Source organism: Neodothiora populina, assembly GCF_041146345.1.
Source record: "Neodothiora populina strain CPC 39397 chromosome Unknown canker_contig_13, whole genome shotgun sequence".
NCBI lineage: Eukaryota > Fungi > Ascomycota > Dothideomycetes > Dothideales > Dothioraceae > Neodothiora > Neodothiora populina.
This window is the reverse complement of record NW_027191402.1, coordinates 351,080-364,399: the sequence shown is the minus strand read 5'-3', so window position 1 is coordinate 364,399 and position 13,320 is coordinate 351,080. Positions and strand designations below refer to the sequence as shown.

The 13,320-nt window shown below is 52.0% G+C and overlaps 6 protein-coding genes across 7 annotated transcripts; 2 read left to right on the top strand and 4 right to left on the bottom strand.

Moving 5' to 3' along the window:
- Nucleotides 1–435: 435 nt before the first annotated feature.
- Nucleotides 436–1,098, bottom strand: AAFC00_001720 (uncharacterized protein; the record flags this gene model as incomplete). Its single annotated transcript, XM_069340943.1, has 3 exons — nt 436–761; nt 820–975; nt 1,032–1,098. 3 exons carry the CDS (start codon nt 1,096–1,098, stop codon nt 436–438), a joined length of 549 nt encoding a protein of 182 aa, XP_069204457.1.
- A 569-nt stretch (nt 1,099–1,667) lies between these two features.
- On the top strand, nt 1,668–2,249 carry AAFC00_001719 (uncharacterized protein; the record flags this gene model as incomplete). Its single annotated transcript, XM_069348516.1, has 2 exons — nt 1,668–1,805; nt 1,968–2,249. The coding sequence occupies 2 exons, from the start codon at nt 1,668–1,670 to the stop codon at nt 2,247–2,249; spliced, it is 420 nt and encodes a 139-aa protein (XP_069204456.1).
- A 1,603-nt stretch (nt 2,250–3,852) lies between these two features.
- On the bottom strand, nt 3,853–4,687 carry AAFC00_001718 (uncharacterized protein; the record flags this gene model as incomplete). Its single annotated transcript, XM_069340942.1, has 4 exons — nt 3,853–3,981; nt 4,156–4,321; nt 4,382–4,613; nt 4,675–4,687. 4 exons carry the CDS (start codon nt 4,685–4,687, stop codon nt 3,853–3,855), a joined length of 540 nt encoding a protein of 179 aa, XP_069204455.1.
- A 1,116-nt stretch (nt 4,688–5,803) lies between these two features.
- AAFC00_001717 (uncharacterized protein) lies at nt 5,804–6,899 on the bottom strand (the record flags this gene model as incomplete). Its single annotated transcript, XM_069340939.1, has 5 exons — nt 5,804–6,190; nt 6,254–6,466; nt 6,547–6,641; nt 6,753–6,815; nt 6,893–6,899. The coding sequence occupies 5 exons, from the start codon at nt 6,897–6,899 to the stop codon at nt 5,804–5,806; spliced, it is 765 nt and encodes a 254-aa protein (XP_069204454.1).
- Nucleotides 6,900–7,458: 559 nt separating this feature from the next.
- AAFC00_001716 (uncharacterized protein) lies at nt 7,459–8,901 on the top strand (the record flags this gene model as incomplete). The annotated part of the gene is made up of 1 exon (XM_069340938.1): nt 7,459–8,901. One exon carries the CDS (start codon nt 7,459–7,461, stop codon nt 8,899–8,901), a length of 1,443 nt encoding a protein of 480 aa, XP_069204453.1.
- A 377-nt stretch (nt 8,902–9,278) lies between these two features.
- AAFC00_001715 (uncharacterized protein) lies at nt 9,279–12,592 on the bottom strand (the record flags this gene model as incomplete). 2 transcript variants are annotated; one of them, XM_069340936.1, is made up of 4 exons in its annotated part: nt 9,279–10,109; nt 10,177–11,246; nt 11,297–12,340; nt 12,427–12,592. In XM_069340936.1, 4 exons carry the CDS (start codon nt 12,590–12,592, stop codon nt 9,279–9,281), a joined length of 3,111 nt encoding a protein of 1,036 aa, XP_069204452.1. The 2 variants fall into 2 exon arrangements, with proteins under 2 accessions (XP_069204452.1, XP_069204451.1); XM_069340937.1 differs by having other exon boundaries at nt 12,451–12,592.
- Between the last annotated feature and the right edge of the window lie 728 nt (nt 12,593–13,320).

Here is a 13,320-nt window from a genome sequence, read left to right as displayed (position 1 = left end):
GTACAGTAGCTTGGCGTCGTTATGGCTCGCCTTTGAGGTACTCTTGCCATACAGTAAGTAGTGTTGGTGTGACATACTTGACTGTGTCACGAGTATTTTGGATCGCAGATGAGATTGAGCACGACACATATAAAGCAGCTAGACATATGAATCACATCATCCGTCCAAGGACAGTGGTAATCTTTCTTGCAAGGCGCCCATTGCCCACTCTTGCTCGAAGCAGAAGCTCTATTCTCTTATTTCTACAATCCTTTTCTTTCCCTGCGCAAATCCTCATGACGCCCTTTTTTGAATGTCTTTCCAGCCGTGGCTTTGCATGTCCCAATATCATCGCCTGAACGCCGCCCATGACCCCATTGCCTCCCAGTCCATCAGAGACCGACAGACCGCTGTTCCCCATGTTCTAGTCGCTAAGCAGAAACAAGCGCGCTTCGTCTATTGCCGTCTGGGATCCAGACTGGCACCGGAAGGAGGTGCGATCGGTGCGCCGGGTATCGGGCTAGGTCCGCCCATGTTCGGGGGAGGGAAGGGTACTCCGCCAGCCATGTTCGGTGGTGGGAAGGGAAGAGCCCCAGGTGCTCCGGGAGGGGGGAAGGGCATTCCTGCGGGCGGCGAGCCTGCGGCGCCGGGTATCGGAGGTGGGAACGGCATGTTTGGTGGAGGGAATGGCATGCCGGTGGGAGGAAATGGGAAGGGAGGCATGCCTCGTCCAGCGGGTCCAGGAGGGCCTCCAGCTGCACCGAAAGGTGGAGGCGGCATACCTGATGACGGCGTTAGTTCCTACATATGAAAGTATGCAATGCGATTTGTATAGCGTACCACCGGGAGGGAAGCCAAACGGAGGCATGCCACCGAAACCTCCAGCGCCCATAGGTCCATTCCCAGGGAGCATGGGGTTCTGACTGGCTTGTCCCGCATCTGTGTATGATGCAGTGATGGAATCAATCACTGATTGTGCCTTTTCGTGTCCGATCTCTACATGTCCAAAGTCAGAAACACTGCATAATCTGTCAAGCTGGTTGTCCCCGTACGTTGGTAATAGTCGACTACGTTTCGCAGGTGGTTGCGACCGCTGTTATGGGCCTTTCGCACGCTCATCGAGTCGTGAGTGAGGTAGACATCGCAATAATCGCCTGGCAAGGTGGTGTGTTAGTTCCATTCCTTTCGGTCTTGCCCTCACCAGTCGCATAGTCCATGGCGTGGAAACCTACAGAAGAGTGCTAAGAATGTCAGTACACAATGCGACAAACTTCGGAGGACGAGTACTTATATTTAGGCATCCTGAATTACTCTGGACACACTCTGACTGAGTGGTAGAAGACAAAAAGTGGTGATTGTGATGTCCCGGCGCAAGATCAAGCATTCAGCAATGTAACTGTACTGTAGACGCGGACGGGAAGCTCAGACATCCCCGGCTTGGACGTTGTATTACAGCAAGACAGAAACAAAGTCAAGCCGAAGGTCAGGTCACGTGAGGTCGTTTCCGCCTCTCTTCTATTCCTCGTGCCATTACAACACATCTAACACGAACTATTGATCGATATGGACAGATTAAAAGTATTGACCTCGCCATGATTGGACACTCAAACCCAAATCAACCACCAATGCTATACGTCGATCCTTGCTGAAGTCTCTCGCGCACACGGCTCGATTCCCTCGCAAGAACCATGGCAGCCCTCAATGTCCCAGCGAATAGTGTGTGGAGCTCGATGAACTATATCCCTCCGAGGGGGCCATGCGGATTCCGCAATGGCATCATATCCGGCACATGTCCATGTTTGCGCTTCATGCTTCACCCAGTCAAGGTAAGGATCGAGACAAAATGTCATAACAGAGCTTGATAATGCATGTAGCTCGACATGTACTTGGACAGCTACCCAGAAAACCCAATCAAACAAGCATTGCACGATCAAATTAGTTGCAGGACATTTTGTTGTTTGGTACTAACGTGTCACTGCTCTCACCAGGCCGCTGCTTCATTTGAATGTGACGGATGCAACCATCATGCTTCCTTTCACAGTCTAGAGAATCCAGCCGAAGACGCTGTGCTGAGTAAATGGACTAATGAAGTCGAAAAGGCACAGATAGCCGCAGCAACCGCAGCAGCAGCAGCAGCCTCCGCGAACAACACGAGTGTAATCACGAGAGGAGCGACGACAAACAGAACTAAACGCCGTCGTATCACTGCAGCGGCCGGGCAGAATCCCCAAGATCATGACATCTTAATCACAGATCTGACGCAGTCGTGAGATTGTTCTTTCTCGTTTCAGCGCCGTAGTAACAAGGCTCAGATAAGCGTGTGCAAGAAAAGAAGAAAAGCGGTGGTGTGTCCATCCGTTTCAATCTGATCATATCCACACCTTACACTGAAGCTTCTTGTGGTAGAGCTGCTGCACTAAGTCCGGGCTCTCCGATGGATATAGATCATAGATCATGGATCATAGATCGTGGGCAGGCAAGCGTCACGACATATATAGGCTTTGTATCGGAAAACCGCCTTCAGCTGCCGACGTACCATTTTCCCTTCCCACGATTAGCGTATAAATTCTAGCAGGTGGTGGCAGCATGGGGGGGGGGGTAAAAGGTAAGGTATGATTGAATAGATTCACAGCAAGTCTGGCCGGGGTCATAGGGCAACTCTTCGCGGTCGCACCGTCGTCGCAAGACAGGGAAACCGCACGTGTTTGCTTTTTAGCCTGCATTATCCGAAAAGGCCTTGTGCTATTTCCGATGACGGCACTTCTCCGCGACGCTAAGTTTACCTTCTATAAACCTTTTTGTCGTGATGCACACCGTTTACCACACCTTGTTATTGATCGGTCTTGACTTTCGCATCTGGCCGGCAAGCTTTCGTGGTCTGTGTCCTGTTCTCTATTGATAGCTGCACCCCGGTGTCGCAGATTCTATCGACTTTTAGCCATCATGATTGTTTAAGATACGTTTCAGACGTATTGCAGAACGTGTCTGCGCTGAGTATAAAGCATTTCACTTGGTGAGGTAGGGTAATCAGGGAGTGGTTCTATGTGACCCAAAGTATACCAGAGCCGAGCCCCTAATGCCATAATAAACCTCCGTGCACGTCACTGTGTCCCAAAGAGGGTAAAGTATCTTACCTCGTCCTGTACAGAGGAGCTGCTTACCTCTCAAGGTACCAACAGTACGTCAGGTGGATCGACATGCACGTGGAAGAGCAAGGGTATGATGAGCAAGGATATGGAGAGTGAGGATTTAATCATGAGACGTTGTGGTACTTTTTTGTTCTGAATCGATGCACGTTCATCTGTACGAGAGTGCTGCCTCCACCGACTCGAGGTCAGTCGTAGCAAGCGACGCACACGAGAGCCCCATCTCGCATTAGACTGCCCGATGATGGTTTGCGGGGTTGTGATATCCAGATAGAGTAGAGTGGGCCCGCCGGATCTGTCCTGAACTTGCATGATGACTCTCCTTGGCAACATAGGCTTGTCGGACCCTCGTGAAAGCTTGGCGCCAGCCTCATGCCCTTCTCAAAACAAGGTGCACAGACAGATGCGCATGGGTAGAAACAACCGAAAAGCCTACAAACGCCATGGCTCCACGGAGTGGCCGACGATCATGTCCGTCGTGGGATAACATAGCCAACGGTCGTGATGAGTCGTCGCCCTGGCTTCCTAGGTATACCACTGTCATGCGGTATCGTCATTTGCAGTAACGGTCTGGACGTTTACCACATGCCTCGAGTCAGGAATCTCCCTGAGGCTCTTGTTAGTGCCGAGTCTCTCAATCGCTCATGTCTCTGACATGCCATGCTGTTCGGTGCAGGCATGGCACGAAAATCTTACAATGGCGACTGTCAGTTTCGAGTGGTCCGTCTCAATGATCTGTACGAAGCAGTCGATACATGATCTGAAGTCCAGGGTCTTCAGCCACCCATTTGCCTTGTGAGATGTCTTTCGAGCGAAGAGACAGTTCCACTCGTTCTGTGGTGATCGAACAAAGTTCCTGTATTCCATGAATTAGCATAAGATGAAACGATAGGCTAGCCTTGAGGCTGAATGCGATGCATTGGGCTAAGCATTCAGAGGTTGTTTGCGACCGCGCAGCTTGAGATTGTTGCCCCATTGCAGCATCATCTCTCTACGGCCAGTGCCCAAGGTTGAAGCACACATTACTTACAGCGCGCAGGGTGTTGAGTATCTGGTTCAAGGCCGGTTGGTGTACCATTTGCGGTAAGTTGCCTCTGAGTATGGCATTGCGAGACTCTGCCCAGCGCAGCGCAGCGCTTGCTCGGAGATATATCCTTTGGGCTTCAAAGCGCCTGACGCTGGCATCCAAGATGACCCTTTGTGCGAATGTCAGTAGATAAAACCAAAGGATTCCAAACCGAGAGGACAAGACTCACCGTCGCAATTGGGACTTTTTCTCCTCCTCGTCCCCATGTGGACCGAAAGCCTGCGAATCAAAAGGCTGACTGAGCAGTGCCTGGGAATCTGAGGCACATTGACGAAGCACGGCATAACCCTCTTCGTAATAGACATGCGCCGATGGGTTCGCTCTGATAGAGGCGAGAAAGTGCTGTATGCTTCTGAAATCGTCAATGATTTCAGCCACCCTCATAGCTCGGGCTTGGTTCACTGGGTGAAGTCAGCACGACGACAAGGCATGGGGCAAAGAGTAGATGATGAGATTACGAACATCCGTCGGCCATGAAAAGCAAGGATTAAAGATGGTGACTGGCGAGAGGAATGACAATGGGCAGGGCAGTGTGTCTATGTGTCAATCCCTTAATGAGGGCTGGGTTCAAGGGGATGATATCTTTCTTTTTTCGTTCTCGGGATTCCTTGACAAGTAAGGTAAAGGAAGGCTCCATGCTCATAGGTCACCTTATACCAGTGAACAATCCGAAGCTGAGATCATGGCAGCGGTAAGAGTAGACGGCAGCATACCGATCGGACGTTTCTTAATTAAACACAAGAATTCAGATTTAGAGACGATATACTCAGGTTGACACGCTGGCGTAGGATAAGGGAACCGCTCGCGGTTCGAAAGAGGGCGGTGCCACTACGGTTCAAGACGTCACAGCGCCGCAGAGTCAAGACGACACTGGAGAAGTCCTAACCTCGAAAGGTAAGAGGGCTCAACACACTTGGCTGATTCCAGCTATAGCTTCCACCTGACACATGGTAGTGCTGGCAAGCCACGTGTGGGAGTGAACTTGTCGATGCAAGCGCAAGCGACCCAGGTTTATGCATAGTACGGGTTTGTCGGTCATGTCCTGAAGTCTAAAGTACCGCGATTAAAGGGTACTATTCCACGTGCACAGGGCTTAGCGGGTGCGTGATCTATGATGGAAGACAGAGGTAAACGGCTAGAGGGGGTGGAAAGCTAGAGGCGCCACGGGCACTGCTGATTGGCAGGTTTGTGGGCCAAGAGCGAGACAGCAAAGCTCAGAGGACTCAGAAAGCGTGGCTGAGAGTGGACTAATTGGGAACCGGCTGGAGACAGGCAAGGGTCACTACGAAACGAGAGCGGGAAGTGATGCGATAAGGAAACAGATTCATTATAGTCGAAGTGGGACGACCCTACAGAGGTGTGCATGATATACAGGCCGATCAATTTCGCTACGAGTCAACGATGCCGCGAGGTGCAGCAAGAGAACAGCTGTAGCGCCTTGAGTCGAAATATGTTTCCAGGAAGGTGGTGCCGATGCGCCCCCGATTCAGGTGCTTGGCTTTCTTGGCAAGCCGAGTCGGCGACTACGTGCGGAGTGTACGCTCGCGTCTCCATGCAGGTTGAACGTGTGGTGGAGGGTGCGTCCATGAGCTCAGTCCTTTTCGGCAATGGAGTTCAGGCGGTCGTCTATCTCCTCCTCCGTGAGAGATCTGAACTGCGGGCTGGGAGCCTGATCGGAACCGGGTCGGGGAGCACCCACGACGCCGATTTCGATCTCGCCCTTCTTGAAATCGACGCTGAGGACAGTGCTCAAAGTGGTGATTGCGAGTTCAACGACCTCTTCCCAGTTGCCGTCTGCGCATTGCTTGTTCTTCAGCTTCTTTTCTAGGTGGTTCATAGCTTCCTGGGCCTTGGGACCCGACGCGGTGGCTTTGTAGCCGACGTAGTAGCCTGCGGGATCGCACTTGTATAGCTGAGGACCGAACTCAGAGTCCAGGGATATTAAAGTTGTCGCGACTCCGAGCGGACGCATGTAGGCCTGCGTGACGGATCAGTACGAGGGTTACACTATGTTTGTGCAGGAAAGATGGTTGCGACATACCCTTTGCGTGTAGACCTGAGCGATGTTTGCCAATCTCTTCGCCAGGACGTCACACGGCATCTCGTAGCCATTCTTATATCTGAACTCGGCAGCCTCGCCTCTTGCTCTGTTCACAGAAGCTCTCGCGTCGGCAATGGATCCTGTCATGACACAGCCTACCGACGGGGAGAGTTTGTAGATGTACGAGACCGAGTCGGGATCGATGAGCTTGTCCTGTCAGGCTGTTAGACGATGCCAGAGCGCAGGAAGCCAGTCGTAGCTGGCTACAGGGGTGTTCGGGGGTATAGACGTACGGGGACTTTCTTCTGTGAGATTACCACGGCGCAGTCCTTCCCCTTGATTCCAACCGAAGTGATGTTGGCGGCGGTGATGGCCTTGAAGGCATATTCTTTTCCCCCGAAATGAGTTAGTTGGGTCCGCACCAGGAAGAGAGAAGGTTTCTAGACGAATGTGATGGAGGATGGCGATGTATGGAACTAGAGTGACTGGGATTACGCACCGACTTGATAGAGACGTCCTTGGTCAGAGAAGATGGTGATGTGCCTGTCGAAGCCCGCGCTGCCTATAGGATGAATATGATCAGCTGCTGATTCTCTGTGCGATGGCGGTGGATGTTGGATCGTAGTATGGGTGATGTACCAGACATGGTGGGCGTTTGTGGTTAGGTCTAGGCCTGTGTAAGTGGCGGATGTTTTCAGGTCGACAAGGCCGAGTTGATATGGAGATGGAGAATGTGTGTTGGTGCTGGCACTGATGGGTGTTTTGCGGATGTTTGTTAATGGATGGATTGTGTGAAGCAAATAATCAAATGACACCGAGCATGCGAATGTATACAGCAGATGGAACAGAACAGGCAGCTTCGGTATCGCGCGTCCCCAAGCTTTACTGGAAGGTACAGACAGCGACTGCCCTATCAGCCTGTACAACTGTGTCCGTCATACACAAGAACTGGTTGGCCCTTAGCCCTAGGGCTGGCCGTCGGAGCGTCGGTAGTCGGCCATCGGTCCAGCTCTTTCCTCCTCCGCATCCCGCTACTTCCTAAAACGGGAACATGGAATATTTCCTCATGAAACATGAATTTTGATTTGACTTTATCCATATAGCAATTATTTTGTATCAAGACACATCCGTCCATTGTCTTTGTCTGCGCTTAGATCTTACACATAAGCCGATGAGAATATATCTTCTTCATCAATTCCTCAATCATGTCCACGGCTGGACAGCATGTACCGGCGTGGAAGAGACTCGGTCTGACGCTTAAACACGCCAAAGACGTTCCTTCGCCGGTGAACCAGGCTGCTTCTCTGAAAGAACAGCCTGCTGTTCCTCAAAACAAATCCAAGCGAGCCCATAGCGACGACAACGACGACGATGACGCCTCATCAGCGCCCCTGACTACGCCGAAGAGGAGGAAGACGGCTTCTCGTGACACAGCCTCGCCCGAAAAGTCCATTCCCAGCAGCATCAAGAAGTCTCCAGTCAAATCGGACGCCGCTCGTCGCAAGTCGGTGACGTTCAGCAACGACACCAAGTTGGAAGACGGCGACACCGCCCAGAATGCCTTCAGAGCCTGGGTAGCCGAGCAGAACTACATTGAAGCACAGGAGCAAGAAGACAAGAAGTGGCGTGCCCAGAATGTCGAGAGTTCCTCGTCCTCCGAGGTCGAAAAGAGCAAGAGCAAGGATGGCGACAAGTCAGACACCAAGTCTACCACCAAGTCTACCGAGGTTTCGATCGAAAATCCAGACACCAAGCCGGCCAAGGCAGCAAAGTCCAAGTCCAAGCAGCAGCAACAACCAAGTACAGAAAAGAAACCCAAGACCCGGACCGCCAAACCAACCAACAAGCCCCTCCCGGAATACGTACAGTATCTAGACACCTACTACAACGCCAAATCCAGCTGGAAGTTCAACAAGTCAAAACAAAACGACCTGCTCAAGAACGTCTTCAACATCTACCGCGTGCCACCTCAATTCAACGATGCCCTAGTCCACTACATCGCCGGTCTACAAGGCGCAGGCGCCCGCCAGCGACTCAAGGATGCCGCGCGATCGCTCGCTACCGAGAGCGTCGCTTTCATCCGTAAAGAAATCCCCGAGGCAAAAGACGACCCCATGCACGACCCGGCCGCGAGAAAGCTAGCCTTTGAGGCCGCCGAGAAGAGAGAGCTCGAACATCCCGCCGACGACAAGAAGAAGAGCGAGGACAGACTCAACACGCTACGCCAGAAAAAGGAAGAAGACGAGCGCGCGACGAGACTCCTGACGACTCTACTCGCCGATGGCGCAGACGAAGCCAGAGCCAGTAGCTCGGCTGCCGTCTCGAAGTCTGAACCTGTCATACCCGCTACGGCTAGACAGAGGAAGAAGAAGAGAAAGTCCCGAACCGCTACTTCCGATAGTGACAGTGACAGCTCCAGCGACTCGGACAGCGGTAGCGACAGCGACGGCAGCGATTCCGACAGCGACAGCGACAGCGACAGCGACGACAAGAAAAAGGAGAAGAAGAAAATGGCAAAAGCAGCAGTAGTCAACGGCGACAAGAAGAAAAAGTCTGCGAAATCCGACTCTGACTCGGATTTGGACTCGAGCAGTAGTTCGGACTCTGATTCTTCCTCGTCTTCTAGTGATGATGATTATAGTGATTGATGGCGATAGAGACGCCCGAGAATACAGTTTATATATTATATCGTATCACGTATGTAGTCTGAGTACAGCAAGCAAGCATGCATGCATGCAAGAGAGCATACAATGAAGACTATATTTCACACTTTTCACTTCTGTCTTTTCCATGTGTTATCAATAGTGGGCGGTGTAGGACGAAACGCTTCAAGCGCAGAGCGTTAATGCAGCAGCTTGTTTTTGATCTCGACTCGCTCGTGTGGTGGCAAGTCCGAGTGATTCATCATTTGTTTCTCAACATCTATCGTGGTACAACTTCCACTTCCTAGCTGACTGGGCGTGGCTAGCCTCTGAGGAGGACGGAAGGGGGAGTGGAACAAAATGATATAACCCCCTTGCACTCGTCATCTACCCTGCTGCTGCTGTTGTTGCCTACTCCTGTCCTTTTCCTTATCCTTCTCTTTCCCATCTCCCCCTGCACCGGCGCCACCACCACCAACATTAGCATTGGCATTGGCAGCACCAGCAGCATTCGTCCGCCGCCTCCCCCTCCTAACCGGCGAATAAACATCATTGAAATTCATGACCACGCCCAAGAACCTCATATCCACATCCGGCTGATAAGCGAGATCGCCCAGCAAGACATTGACTCTGACTCTGAACTCATCTGCCAGACTCTTCAGTCTCTCACGCAGCTGGAGCAGCATCGAGGTTTCGTCGACTTGGTTTCGGATTGTTGATGAGGATGAGGCAGAGGGTGGGAAGAGGGGCGGGACGAGGGGTGGGATTGGGGAGTCCGGGTCTGAGGGTTCGCGGTCGCGCTTGCGGCTATTCCTTTGTCTGTTGTTGGTTCTGCTGTTGTCGAGACCCGGGGATGAGGCTGCTGACGTGTCGTTATTGTTGTTGTCCTTCTCGCTGATGCCCCATCCGCCTGCCGCTGTTCTGGTCTCGATCTTGGCGGCGAGGTCTTGTCGACGCGTGAATTCTGCTACGGAGTATGAGTAGAGATTGTCCACTACGTCTTTGTAGGCTAGCATCAGCTTTAACAGTTCGTGCAGCTGGATCGTGAAATCGGGTGATGACGCTGTCGCTGCGGCTGCGGGCGTTGCTGCTGCTCCTGTTGTTGAAGACCCGGATTGGTGTTGTGAGGAGGACGATGCCAAAAGTCCTTTGCGGGTAATGCTGCGTAGATAGGATGTGTGCGCCGATATCAGCGTGTCGAGTGTGGCGTCCGGCTGTTGGAATAAAAAGAGAAAACGTCAGTAATTGTCAAAAAGCTATAGATCAGGGACGTCGACTCACGTTTCGCATCGCTCTCTGCAACCCCTCCCAGCCTGCCTCTATCACCTCGAACAAAATATAGTGCTGCAATTGACTGACGAAATGTATCATCTCTGCGATACCGCCTCTGGCATTCTTCCAATCGGCGTCAACTTTATCGCCCACAGCTCCCAGCACTCCTCGTGCGCCGGTCATGCACCGTCTCCACGTGCTGCCTAGTGCAAACTCGACTCGCTTGATGCGCCAGAGGAAGTTGAAGACTTTCAAGTATTGCTTCGACGCCCAAGGTGTGACAATGACGTCCAAGGGTGAGTCCACCCTGTACTCCAGTGTGAAGACGTCCCAGCCGATCTCTCCGTGAGACAATTCCAACATGCGCGCATCGAGGCGTCGCAGTACATCCGGTGAGTCGTATTGTGCGTTGCTATTCCTGATAGCGTGCTCGAGCTGGGCCGTCAGCGTGTGTCTGTATTGGCTGTTTGCTGGTCTGTCCAGGTTGGAGGCAAGTGACTCCATAAGCAAAGCAATGAAGTCGCCCTGGCCTAGCAACAGATATTTCTTGAGAGCAGTAAGATGCTCAAACAGCTTGAATCTGGTGTCCATCAGGTGAATCAGACGTGCCATGGTCCTCTTGTATGCCGAGTCTATTGACGACTCGAGCGTTGTGGTGTCTCCGTACTTTAGCTCCTGCGATGAGTCCTTGCTATGGTTTTCCACCCACACGGAGTCACCGCAACCATAGCTGATGAAGTTCAGTGATTTGCCAATGAGGAAAATCTTCTTGGCGAAGTCGGGGGTGAGAATGGAGGGGATCATGGACTCGTTGAGCCTGTACTTGTCCTCCCAAACACTTGTCGCGCCTCCACCTCGGCGAGGGTCGAGACTAAGCTCATCAAGGTCGTGATTTTCTTCAACGAAGAACTCTAGGAAGGGGTCTTCCAGCTCGCCGTCGTAAATCCAATGTTGTAGCATCGCATAGAATGGCTTGGTAACGTGAAGGAGAAGACGCTCGGCAAAGGTGTAGACGAACGGGTCACCATGAGACGATGAGTATGTGTGTATCAACGAAATCAACTCGCCTCCTTTCTTTCCTTGACATGTTGTTAGCGTATTGACTAGCAACTTATCGAAGATTGCTCACCTTTTGATTCCTCAACTAGCATGCTCATCAGCCGTAAGCCCATCGTAGCCTCCCTAGTCCAGACAACGCATCTCTTCAATGTGACACCTGCCTTTCCTAGTCCACGGCTCCCCGGTGAACCAGCAAGCTGCGTCAATGCCCGCCTGATCTGACCTTCCAGAGTTGCCACAAGGCCCAGATATGCGCGTAGTTCGGCAGCAATGGCAGAACGCAGACTTTGCGCGACCAAGCCACCATCGGATGACTCGACAAAGGACGATAGACTCTTGTATAGTAGTGACGGCTCTGCCAAAGTATGCAGCAAGCTGAGGATTGGTACAGGCAAAGCTGGGGGCAATTTGAGAGACGCCGGACCAGCGAACAACAGATTATTTGAGGAAAGACCTTGAAGTGTGAAAGGTAGATCACGCAACAGTTGTGGCTCGCTCGGGCCTGATAAGATTGTCGAATCGAGTTCGGACGATACAGACGCACGTTGCTCGAGCTGCTGCTGCTGGACGGATCGTGGTCGCAATGGCGAGTTCGCAGGGATCCGGGCCCCGGTCAAGGAGGTCTGCCTTTGATGTTGCTGCTGATGTTGCTGTTGATGTTGATGGAGAGGGTTATGCTGTTTCCGTTGCGGTTCCTTTTCTTCTCCGGTCCGGGAGATGTTTGGCAGACCATTGCGCGAAAAGGCAGCATTAAAGGCCGGACTGTCGGCAGAGTAACCACGTTCATGGCGGTCGCGTTCTCGTGTCTCGTCGACTCTCGATCTGGCTCGCTGCGCCTCAGCGCCTGCTCTGGCGACGTCGCTGTCTTGTGCTTCGGCTGGCGAAGGCGATGGCTCGGCTGACGGGCCAATGCTGTCTGGCGCATCCACCATTCGATACAGAAAATACAGAATTGCCCATTTCTGCGTGAGGACTGGCTGGCTCAACAAACGTGAATACAGATTGGAGAATTTAGCTGCTTTGTCGGGGCGGTCGTTCTCGCGGATAAGCTTCTTCTTGATCAGGTCGGCGGCATGATTCACATCTTCTGCGGTTCCAGGGACGACGTCTCTGCCTGTATGTAAAGTTGACAATTAGTCAAGCTCGCTCTTCATGAACAAAAGCACGCAGCAATGCACATGGCTGCATGTTGCAAATTGCGTATCAGAGAAGGATCATGCCTGCCTATTGTGTCTCGCGCAAAGAGCAGCCCCTCCTCGAGCCGCTGCTCTTCTGCCGCCTCGTCCTCGACTTCTTCATCAAATGGTATCAATCGACATATCAACTGCTGCAACGCGTCGTCTACGCGCTGCTCTCGAGCCGCCATCGAGCATGGGTGGCCGACGTATATAGTCTGGTTCTGTCGTGTGCGATCGCTGCAATTCACCCACAACTTCTAAAGTGTTTCTGACGCGCGATGCTTGGTGGACGTGTTTGTTGTTTGGGGAAAGCCAAGACAGATTGGAGATATACCTTGCTGTGGTCCTGAACTCGGTGATCCTACGTTATCACCTACATCTAATGCCTGTCAATTTCCCTTTTGTCCTGCAATTACGAGCTATCATATCATATCGATGAGATAAATGCGCACACATGTCCATGATCTGCGACTTGGAGCTTCAAGCAATCCTCCCACTTTGCGAAGCTTGATCGAGATACACTGCACTTGTACAAAGATACAGCAGCCCCGGCAGATCAGATGTTATATTCGCAACACTGAGGTAAATCCAGCATGTTTTGTAACAGAAAATCTTACGCTTCTCCTAATTATTCTGACTTTAGAACATTCATTTCTTGGATAAATACAGTGACAGAACACCCCTCCCAGTCCAGACCTTCACTATCTGCAGCCCACCTTACGCCGGATCCCCTCCATTTGTATTCAATAAACTCCCTGAAGAAACTGACCTGTACAGATGATTAAACGAAGGTAAGGGTTTCTTTCAGCGCGAATGACGATCAAGCCTTCTGATCAATCTACACCGTGCCGAGCGACTCTCGCCGCAACCACACCTGATACGAGCCTCTGAGCTTCACTCTTTCACCACAACGCTT